At 45.3% G+C, this 10,574-nt stretch overlaps 3 protein-coding genes across 4 annotated transcripts; all 3 read left to right on the forward strand.

Annotated features, from left to right (window-relative positions):
• Positions 1-137: 137 nt before the first annotated feature.
• On the forward strand, positions 138-963 carry LOC131893122 (iron-sulfur cluster assembly 1 homolog, mitochondrial-like). The gene is made up of 3 exons (XM_059243069.1): positions 138-364; positions 433-486; positions 561-963. Exons 1-3 carry the CDS (start codon positions 269-271, stop codon positions 813-815), a joined length of 405 nt encoding a protein of 134 aa, XP_059099052.1. The 5' UTR covers positions 138-268; the 3' UTR covers positions 816-963.
• A 248-nt stretch (positions 964-1,211) lies between these two features.
• On the forward strand, positions 1,212-3,007 carry LOC131893106 (uncharacterized). Of its 2 annotated transcripts, none has more exons than XM_059243049.1 (7): positions 1,212-1,364; positions 1,453-1,599; positions 1,667-1,836; positions 1,892-2,176; positions 2,250-2,328; positions 2,400-2,554; positions 2,619-3,007. In XM_059243049.1, the coding sequence occupies exons 2-7, from the start codon at positions 1,534-1,536 to the stop codon at positions 2,980-2,982; spliced, it is 1,119 nt and encodes a 372-aa protein (XP_059099032.1). In that variant the 5' UTR covers positions 1,212-1,364; positions 1,453-1,533; the 3' UTR covers positions 2,983-3,007. The 2 variants fall into 2 exon arrangements, with proteins under 2 accessions (XP_059099032.1, XP_059099033.1); XM_059243050.1 differs by having other exon boundaries at positions 1,240-1,380.
• A 562-nt stretch (positions 3,008-3,569) lies between these two features.
• Positions 3,570-7,658, forward strand: LOC131893089 (E3 ubiquitin-protein ligase Bre1-like). Its single transcript, XM_059243028.1, has 6 exons — positions 3,570-4,201; positions 4,282-4,743; positions 4,813-5,151; positions 5,218-5,474; positions 5,546-5,852; positions 6,153-7,658. Exons 1-6 carry the CDS (start codon positions 3,704-3,706, stop codon positions 7,413-7,415), a joined length of 3,126 nt encoding a protein of 1,041 aa, XP_059099011.1. The 5' UTR covers positions 3,570-3,703; the 3' UTR covers positions 7,416-7,658.
• The last annotated feature ends 2,916 nt before the right edge of the window (positions 7,659-10,574 follow it).

Here is a 10,574-nt window from a genome sequence, read left to right on the forward strand (position 1 = left end):
GCTTTTAATACCCTGTATTACCCTATATCTATTTGTTTTAATACCCATAAACGTCTGAGTGTTTTCTCAAACACTTTTACACGTACGTTTTACGTATTTTATTCGTGGAGCTTTTTGCCGCGACTTTGAAAAATAGAAAAAGTCGTGGCACTAAACTTCACAGATCAGATTCAGACCCAAGAAAATAACAAACAACGTAGCTAGTAAGCGAGTGTATGGTCGCCTACAGTTCTCCCAACGAGAATCACTCAGTCCCACTTACGACACCATGTTCCTGAGCCCGTGTCTCAGAAGTGCGGCCACGGCGTCCGTTCGAGCCGTCAAGCGACGCAAGATGCTTCCCACCAAAGCCGCATTGACCTTGGTTAGTAACATACGCATTCCGTCCAACTCCCATCATTTACTCATAACAGTTTTCGATCGTCCTTTTAGACGCCCAATGCCATTGAAAGAGTGAAAGTCATCGTGTCGGAGAAACCAAATGCGGTAAGTTCAAAGCTCAAACAAGAGTTCTGTGGCCTTAGTGTTATCTAATTTGTATGGATATTACTCGCTCTTAGATTGGCCTAAAGATCGGTGTTCGGCAACGCGGATGTAATGGAATGAGTTATGTGCTGGATTATGCCATGGAAAAGGCCAAATTTGACGAAGAGGTGGCCCAGGATGGGGTCAAAATATTCATCGATAAGAAGGCTCAGCTCACGCTCTTGGGCACCGAGATGGATTATCAAGAGACAAAACTGGCGTCTGAGTTTGTCTTCAACAATCCCAACATCACGGGCACCTGCGGCTGCGGCGAGAGCTTCTCCGTCTAACCGCAGGCTGCGCTCACTCATTTATCCTGGTCCCAGTTATGTTAAGATTCATCCAGATGTAGTTGTTGTCAACCAAATCGTCCAAATCTGAATTGAAGATTGGATTGATTTAGATTTAGAAGCCGAGGAATAAAGTACGAAATTAGCACTGGTTCATTGGTCATTTTTCTTTTCGGTCACCCTCGATCAGAGATGGCCGAGAAAAAAATCAGTGCTCCCACAATGTGGGACCCACATTCAATTTAAAACTCGATCTACCGTCCACAAGGATAAGAAACGAACGTAATCTAAACTTGAATCTAGTTCTAGTCTGGTAGCATCGAAACCATACTTCCACCCAATCAACTCCAACACAAAAAAAAATCATCTGGAGAGAGGAGCAACATTTGAATGCAAAAAGTCAGGTTCAGTTCTCCTTAGTGGCAACCCTGAAGAATGGAATGTGTTCACAACAAACATTTCTAAATAAGGCGGACAAGTCCTCAACGTAATTTCAAATTACCGTTCAAAATCTGAAAGACACTCTAACGAGAGTTACCAAATCTAGTTGTAAGAGCAAAGCTTGGTACTGCAGCCGTAGTGAAAAAGGGAACTTTCCAGCGGTATGATTCATTTCAATCTTGATCTTAATCTTCAGATTTCAATATACCTGGATGCAATCCGACCCTTCCTTGAATGACTTATCTGCTGAAGTATTGAGTTTGATTATACTTAAACCATGAATTGGTTAGATCACGAGAACTCGCCCCGAAAGCGACCCCCACTCAGTCATGGCGTCCAATCGGTAAGGGACCGAACGCACTTGCTTAACGATCACCAGGATTGGTCAAACATTATCTTTCTCTTTTTAGATTGCCCGAGTCCAACCTTTAGTGCCTGAAGTGTCCATGTGGATGTCGTCCCACGGGATTTTGGACGAATCGGTAGAAGAACCCGTTCAAAGGGAAGGAGAGCCGACAGTTTGTCCTGAACCCCAGAAATTGGACGGGGCATTCCGTTCACTCGTGGTCCAGCCGCAAGAGTACGTTCATAGGTTAATCGGAAAAAATGGGCTCAAGCATGTCTTTTTCATTTAGCATTCAGGCCCACTCGTCGGAAACGACGATTCCTTTACCTATTCCGACCACAAACACCGCATCAACCACTCAGGGAGATTTGTACCAATTATTGCAAAGTCAAAGTGAACAAATTGCGTCCCTCCATGAGGCTCTAAGAAAGTTGATTCTTGATCGCTCAACTGACCCATCTCCTACGAACAGGGTTGAAATGAGGGAGATTGGGGTTCAAACCCAACCTAAGGGGGATCAACGGGCCTTTGCTAACCAGGCCACGCAGTGTCAATTAGAGGATGAAATTGCAGAGTAAGGTTGAACTTCTTTCGTAGGAGCCGTAGGTAGACAGTTCCGTAATTCCGTGATCATGATTTTGTTGTAGACCACACTTGATATCTCCCGGAAAGGTGGAATCACCCTCTCAATCCAACGCGGACTCGAAAGAATGTGAAGACGTGTTGGTAAACGAATGAAGGGGGCATTAAACCCCGTAAATTGGCGATATGGAGACTAATGTTACTCTGCTCCTCAGGATCAACTTCAAAGAGCATGTATGCGCGGTTCCAGTGAAAAAGCCATAAACCGTGAACGGGCTAGTGACTCTGTCGGCGACACCATGAGTCGGTTGCGAAATTTGGGCATCAGTTTTGTGGATCGGAACCATTTAAAAGAAGGACAAGTTCCCGAGTGAGTATAGCGTAGGTTACGACGACAAAAATCATTTGTAACACTGATTACTATGGAATGGCAGGACCCGGTTCGATTCTGATTATCCCTTGGGTTTGAAAGCCTTGGGTGAGACGCACTTCTCCACCGTTCAATCCATCGCCTCGGATTCGAGTTTGGCCATCAACTCGGCGGCTTTAAAGTACTTGGACGACCGACAATTGACAGCCTTGGCTAACAATCGTGGTACCCGCCTGAATGGAGCTGTCGACAGTGCAATGCGGGATAGTGGGGTTACCCAATACGGATTACCGATGCAGCAGCTTTCAATGCACACCAAGAATTACCTCGAAAATGCCACTGAAGCCTCATCCAGACCAAGAGAGGGAAGGAAAGATATTTTAGAAAACCTGACACAGCTCTTACAACAACCGAAGCTGCGACCATGACTTGAATAGATCTATTGAATGAGAAGTTTTATTGTTATTTTCTTACTAACGTTGTTCACTTATGCTTGAACCGCTTGACAAATTATGTTGTTGGTTAGGATTGGCTTTAATGCATCATACAAAACTATCATCAAGTCGTAGTAGACATAAGATGGATTTCGATATTAACTTTGCTTGAGTTGTGAGACGGCCACCCTGGAACTCCGGCATCCAGCATCATTTGAACAGGGTGATGCCAAATGATTCGCGATTCCAAGCTACAACATCGTACTTGTACCTAAATAGCCAGCCTACCTCCCCCATCATACTAGCTAAAAGGAATTGTCAGTGACAAAACGTGCGATTTGAATGAACTCTATCTTACGATCATCATGAATATCCCTCCCTCATATGAATTCTGTTATTTTGATTCTCAAGTAAGTTGGTGACATTGGTCACTCTAGGTAGTTTTCAGAGAACAAGCAGCCACTTGGACTCAGTGGACCTGAGGGAATTGACTTGGACGACAAGAGAACGATAGAGAGACAGACTCGTAGTAGCTAGCAGTGAGGTCACAAAGTGCTGGACTAGGCTGGACTAGGCTGGACTAGGCTGGAGCAGGCTAGTGTCTCCTGACAGGCGGGTCATCATCCATCCGTCGGCGGCTTTGACCAACCCGTAACTCTGGCGTTCCACAAGGACGGAAACCTCGTTACATTCCTAAATCGCGTGAAAGCTCTCCATGAACAAACGCGGGGCCGAGGATCCGCCCGGTGGAGGTGGGGCTAGCGGCATCGATGGCGCGGGCGTGGGATTGGAGCCGCCCTCCAAGAAGCGGATCGTGTTCGAGCCCCTCCAATTGGGGCCAATCTCCAATCTGGAGGAGCTGGAGCTCAAGACATTGGCCTTCCAGAATCAGAAGTTGGGCCTGCGGCTCACCCAGCGCATCCAGATTGAGGACGAGTTGCGGGCCCGCATTGATCAGTTGGAGAAGCGCCAAATGCAGGATGACGCCGTTATGAACGTGATCAATCGCTATTGGAACCAGTTAAACGAGGATATCCGCATCTTGCTCCAGCGGTTCGACGGCGAAACGGGCGACGAGAGCGAGAAGAAGAATGAGCATGAGTCCACCACGTCGTTTCTCACGCAGTTGGCCACTTGGCACAAGGAGGAACTGGACGAAAAGCTGGCCTCCAAAGTCCAGGTCTCGCAACGCGCTGTGGCCAAAATCATTCAGGTCAGATTCATGCAGGAGTATGATACAAGTATAGAATAAAGGTCTCTAATGGAGATGGGTTTGGCTTCGATCGATTGTAGGTGTTTGATCACTTGAATCAGAGGAATGAGAAACTGGCGCGAGCCATTCGCGGCGAAAAGGAGCCCGTGACCATTGACCCCGCTGAAGAGGAGAAACCCACCGAGGTGAATGGCGATGAGGCCAAAACGGCCGCTGCGAATGAGGAAGGCACTGAAAAGGTCAGTTTGGCAGCGGAGGAGACTGTGGCGGCTCAGGTGCCCGCCATCGTGGCCATCGACGATCAGGTGAAAGAGCTGAACATCCGATTGCAATCCGAGAACTCGAATTTGCATCGCCTCAACACTTCCCTACATGAGAAAAACCATTACCTGGCCTTGAAACACGCGGAACTCGAAGAAGGCATTAACGCGGAAGAGACAAAAAACGAGGAGCTGCAGAACAAGGTCGATGATCTTGAGTACGAGCTCACCAAGACGCGGATGCGCAACGGAAAGTTCGAGACGTGCTTGTCCGAGACCCAGGTGAGATCACGGTTGACAATGCCTATCTATTTCAAGTGCTTGAGAATATCTCCATTTATGGGATTGCAGGAAAAACTCAAAATGTTTGTGGATCGTGATGGCGGCCGCTTGGATCAAAAGGTGGTTCTGTCCAACGCCGAACGAAAAACCGTAGATCAACTCACGCACGACATGGAAGAGCAAAGGGAGTTGGCCACCAATCGCTTGTCGGAATTAGAAGATATGAATACCAAATACAAAGACTCGCTGAAACAAGTTGAAACCTTAAAGATGGAACTCTCGACCTTGCCTGAACACGTGGTGGTTGAAACCACCGAACACAAATGTCTACAATCTCAATTTTCTGTTCTTTATAACGAAGCCATGCAGTTGAAAACTCAACTCGAGGAGACTCGCTCACAACTCCAGGTAAGGCTAATTTCTTTCTAAACCTTTTCATGAAAGCGCAATGAATCCAACCGGACGTCATTATAGGTAGCCAAGAACACGCACATGCGACAAATTGAGCAAATGGAATCTGAGGAGCTTCTGGCCCAAAAGAAACTGCGCACTGAGGTCATTCAATTGGAGGATATGCTGGCTCAAGTTCGAAAAGAGTACGAAATGCTGAGAATAGAGTTCGAACAAAATCTTGCGGCCAACGAGCAGACTGGTCCGATCAACAAAGAAATGCGTAACCTCATCACTTCGCTACAGACTCACAATGTCCAGTTGAAGGGTGAAGTTGCCAGGTGAGATCCTTAATTACATTTCTCTTTCAAAGCATATTCATTCTCATCCTGCTTCTGCTCGAGTACTGTAGATACAAGCGAAAAGGCAAAGAAGGCCAATTAGAGATCGCCAAACTGAGGAAGGACTTGGATGACTCAAAAGCCGCCGAAATCAGAGTCCTACAACAAATCAAGAAACTTCAGGAACAACAGCAGAGCCTCAACTCTTCTCACGATCCGGATTCAGGCGATACTAAAGTAAAAGAAGAAGGCGACAATCTGGCTCATCCCATGGTCAGATCGGGTTCAACTAGTAGTGCAGCAGGTGATGAGGACTCTCAGCTTTCCAACATGGATGGTGTCGACAAGATGGAGGTGGGAGATGAAGATGACGTTAAGGTAGGGCATATAGTATTGCCTTTCTTGTATCTGGGATGCTAGGGTTGAATGATAGCCATCCCCCATCATCCGCATATACAGTAGTACCGATAGGCAGTGTCAAAATCCGTATCAGTGTGGTTCTCCGTCAGTGGGTGTGGTTAGCGCCTAAAAGCTCCTTGCGAAGGTCTGGAGAGGAGATTCGAACCGGAGACCTCGTTCATGCTAGGAACCTGTGCTAACCACTACGCCACTTCTCCTCTTTTGCGATGTTTTATTTCATAACTATTCTCAATGTGGAAGGTCAATTCTTGTTTCCAGGTGAAAATTGAGTCCGATGAGAACTCGCAGCTGGTCTCAGACGCTACCGGGGCCACCGAGGGAGGAAGTCCGGATTCATTGGCCAGAAGCACGCCTGTAAAGAAAGAAGTGAAAGCAGAAACTGCCGCCGCCATAGCCATGGCCAATGTGAAAGAGTGCAAGGAAAAGATTGAGGAGCTACAAAAGGCTCGCGCCAAGGATCAAGAGGGTATGAAAGACCTCAAGTCTCAACTGAAGAAAGCTCAAAACGAGTTGAAAGAAATGAAACTTCTGCTGGACATGTACAAGTCCTGTTCGAAAGAACAACGCGACAAGGCTGCTATCATGGTGTCGGAAAAGAAGGCCCGAGGCGAAGTGGAAGAGCTCAAACTTCAGTTGAAAAAACTCAGCGAGGCCAAGAAAGAGGAGAAGAAGCGATTGGCTGATGAGGACGCCACGCGCAGAATCAAGCAGTTAGAAGAGCAATGCGGTCAACTCCAAAAGCAAGTCGGCAATCACAAGCAAGAAGAGGAAGCTCTCTTATCCGAAATGGAGGTCACTGGGCAAGCCTTTGAAGATATGCAGGAGCAAAACTTGCGGCTCATCCAACAGCTCCGAGAAAAAGACGACGCCAATTTCAAGCTGATGTCCGAGCGGATCAAGTCCAATCAAATTCAAAGGTTGGCCAGAGAGGAGCGCGATATGCTCACTCAGCAAGTGAGCACCTTATCCACTCAAGTGGAGGCCCAAAATCAGGTAGTCCGTAAGCTTGAGGAGAAGGAACGTCTGCTTCAAAATAATCTGCAAACGGTCGAGAAGGAGTTGTCCATGCGACAGCAAGCCATGGAGATGCATAAGCGGAAGGCTATCGAATCGGCTCAATCCGCTGCCGATCTCAAGCTCCATTTGGAGAAATACCATGCCCAGATCAAAGAAGTTCAGCAAACGGTCTCCGAAAAGACCTCTGCCTTAGAAGGTGAGGCGTTCAAGACGAAGCGTTACCACGAAGACTTGGTTCTTTGTAAGCGTAAGGTGGAAAGGCTGCGCAAGATTGAAATGGCCTCAGACATGGACGAGATCCTCAAGGAGGAAATCCGCGAATACAAGGAGACCCTCACGTGCCCGTCGTGCAAGGTCAAACGCAAAGATGCGGTTCTGACAAAGTGCTTCCATTGCTTTTGTTACGATTGCTTGCGGACCCGGTATGAGACGCGTCAGAGGAAATGCCCGAAATGTAACGCTGGATTTGGCGCCAGCGATTATCATCGACTTTATCTATCTTAAAGAGCAGATCAACAATGCCTTTGAAGCCGACAACATTGTCATCACGACACAACGTATTATGAGGGGGCAGAGTCAAACAGTTTCAGTTTCACATTCCTGCAGTGTATTTCCGCCAGCATCTTGTCTTGATATGAGAAGCCACATATCTGTCACTCATATCTCAGTTTATACTCCATGTACAGTTCTCTCTTGTGTGTAATTGTAATCATTTCCGCATTAACTATAAAAACGCATTAAATTCAATCATTTGTCACAAGATGTGTAATGGGGCAAGGACATAAATATGATATGTGTTGGGTGAAATCTAGTGGCAGAGGTGAAACAAATTAAATCACCGTAATTACAACTCTCGCCTTTTTCTTGATACAATGCTAAGTTAGTCTTTGTTCTCACTCCCAAAAATGCCAAAAATCAGGGTGCCCTACCACAATTTTCTTCAAATTTCCTTCACTTGACATGTCCTAAAGGGTTCCAGGACAACTCGACCCAGCGGATTACTCAACCCAGGACAACTCAACCCAGAGCAACTTTACCCAACAGACAAATCAACCCAGCAGACAACTCAACCCAGTGGACAACTCTACCCATTACAGATATTAGGCCCAATATATCATGTTATACTTACATCAATCAAGGTGTAAAAATTAAGTTTGATAATGTTTCAGTCAAGTGTTATTATTTTATTTAATGCCTTACTGATGCTATTATCTTTGCATGCACATTGAATTTTTACTCATCAAGCTTTAGTTTTGTTCCATAATCATTTTCCCAACGCACTCTGGCTAACCTAAGTCTGATTTGGCTGGCAAGGCCATATCCTCAATGTCGGACCAGAATCTTATGGCCTTTGATAAAGTGGACTGTAGGTGTGTCTGATTCACGTCTTTTTATTTCTCTCACGAGCAACTCTCTTGGTCTTTTTTCTTTCTTGTCTACATAAAATTCACACTTCGAAAATATACAAAAATCATCACCAAACTCAAGAGACGGTCAAGATAAATTGGGCAATGAATCTAAGTCAATATTTGTCCATTAAACCCATCTGAGCAATCATGCCAGGTAAAGGAGTAGCACGAGATGGACCAAAGGTTGGACGACCAAAGGTTAGAAGACCAAAGGTTGGAAGACCAAAGGTTAGACCAAGGGGTGGGTGGAGACATAAACAATCCATCATGCATGCATGTTTGTATGCATTCGGGGTTGTTGAGTATAACAATAAAAAGAAAGATGAATCATAACGCGTGAAACTTGGGAACTCGAAGCTCTTGCTTACCCAGGGCTAATAATATAAATTATATGATATTATTACTGGATAGATAGCCGTCCAAACTTTGAAAGGAAAATCAATGGATTGATTAGAGCCAAGTCTGCGTCTTCTTCTTCCAAGTCAGAGTCCCCTTTGGCAAGCTATTGAATAAATTGGGATCATTGGTGCTATTGGACTCTTTTCTTTTTAGGATGTGAGGGCGTGCCACAATAGCTCTGATGAGGATCATGTGCACAATCCTGTCCGTTTGGAGTTTCCCACGATGAAAAATTAGTAGCGGTGGTTGACTTTTGCGTGTAATTAGCAATTTTAATCCCCTAACACAACGGATTCTATTTTTCATTGAAGAAATGTGGAATTTATTTTTGCTGTTTGGTTGAAATGAAATATTGTTCTTTTCAATTTTTGAAATGCAGATTATTGAAGTGTTGAACCCACGGCAGTGGCAGGAAAGCACATATTTGTATTAAAATCTAATATATCCACCCCCCAAAGTAACTATTGGATTCGGCATCTTAGATTGGTTATCATAAGTCATTTATGAAGAAATCATCGGTTGCAATAAAAATGGTTCTTATGCCAGAATTGTTACTAGTGTACATATAACGAAATTTCGTAAAACAAGATTGAATTGAATATCTTTTTGGGATATGATCCAAAAGCCAGTGAGGTTTCCAACGTCACATCGATGATGTCGGACCCATCATTTCAAGGATATAATTATGGCAATAGATTCACCATGTCATTGTTTCCCAGAGAGGTCCAGGGAAAAATTGTTGAGACGGACGGTGCTTTCCTTTTGTGTTTTGCAAGCGACCAAATGCTCCAGACATTTCGAGATCATCCGACGAAAATATCAATTGATTGTACCCACGGCACAAATGCGGCCAAATTCATCCTTATCTCCGTACTCGTGCTTGGTATGTATTTTACATCTTAATTGTTTCTTAGAATGTAGTACTCTTTTAGACAATCAAGAAGTGGCGAATAAAAGGTTACCACACATCCCAAAGCCGTCCTCTTTTTGAAGAGATGGCGCGAGGCATGACTTCTTCTCAATTCAATACGGTATAAACAAAAACACCATGGACTTTGTAATGGCACATTTCGCACATCGACCTGGTAGGTGATTTAATGGACGCCCTAATTTTTAGTCATAATTATCTAATGTACGCCTCGTCCTTGCTACTGGTCCAGGCCAGTCTGTGCTGGTGGCCCCGTCAAGGTGGGGCCCATGGTATAATGATATTTCATGGGATGGTTCTATATCTCGACTATGTCTGTATCAGGATGGGTCTTGAGGAGATTGTGCATTGGATTTAACTGCACATACACCAACCGCAAGTTCAACATCCACTCCACAGGCAGAATCGTTAAGAAAAAATTCAACGCCTGGGTTCTGACGCGTATACTTTACGCCGGATTCTTCTATACAGAATCGAGTCAGGGCACTTGCTCACCGCAGGAACACCAACAAGGAATTTTTTTACCACTGGGGAGGTGTCCCGTGAAGCATCGGCTGTACTGAGTCCACAACCAGAATTATTCCCCAATCTATGGATTGGCTCGAATCAGCAGTTGGAAAGTGCCCGTCAAAAGTTATTGCTGAAGTGTGGTGGGGAGCACTCGTGTAACGGGGCGGAGTGCAAGATCTGTGAAGGAACCTTCACTCGAGTTTGGGAGGAAAGCATCCTCGCCCATGGAGGGATAGGAGCGCCGTCTGTCCCGCCGAAATAGTGTATTGGGCATCCACTTTGGAGTTTCTCGGTCTGACTTTACCACAGTATTTGACCCGAAAATGGTTAAAATCCAGTGGATGAGTACGATTAAGAAAAACAACAAATTCAAAACTCCAGACGGGGACCAAGGAGATACAGACGCCATCGATGCCG

This window comes from Tigriopus californicus, chromosome 2 (assembly GCF_007210705.1).
Source record: "Tigriopus californicus strain San Diego chromosome 2, Tcal_SD_v2.1, whole genome shotgun sequence".
Classification (NCBI taxonomy): domain Eukaryota; kingdom Metazoa; phylum Arthropoda; class Copepoda; order Harpacticoida; family Harpacticidae; genus Tigriopus; species Tigriopus californicus.

Bases quoted from the DNA above. Each gene is read 5' to 3' on its own strand.
- LOC131893122 (XM_059243069.1), top strand. From the start codon at position 269: ATGTTCCTGAGCCCGTGTCTCAGAAGTGCGGCCACGGCGTCCGTTCGA. The intron at 365-432 runs GTTAGTAACATA...TCGTCCTTTTAG, and splicing joins CCAAAGCCGCATTGACCTTG to ACGCCCAATGCCATTGAAAG. The intron at 487-560 runs GTAAGTTCAAAG...ACTCGCTCTTAG, and splicing joins TGTCGGAGAAACCAAATGCG to ATTGGCCTAAAGATCGGTGT.
- LOC131893106 (XM_059243049.1), top strand. From the start codon at position 1,534: ATGAATTGGTTAGATCACGAGAACTCGCCCCGAAAGCGACCCCCACTC. The intron at 1,600-1,666 runs GTAAGGGACCGA...TTCTCTTTTTAG, and splicing joins TCAGTCATGGCGTCCAATCG to ATTGCCCGAGTCCAACCTTT. The intron at 2,329-2,399 runs GTAAACGAATGA...TCTGCTCCTCAG, and splicing joins AAGAATGTGAAGACGTGTTG to GATCAACTTCAAAGAGCATG.
- LOC131893089 (XM_059243028.1), top strand. From the start codon at position 3,704: ATGAACAAACGCGGGGCCGAGGATCCGCCCGGTGGAGGTGGGGCTAGC. The intron at 5,152-5,217 runs GTAAGGCTAATT...ACGTCATTATAG, and splicing joins AGACTCGCTCACAACTCCAG to GTAGCCAAGAACACGCACAT. The intron at 5,475-5,545 runs GTGAGATCCTTA...CGAGTACTGTAG, and splicing joins TTGAAGGGTGAAGTTGCCAG to ATACAAGCGAAAAGGCAAAG.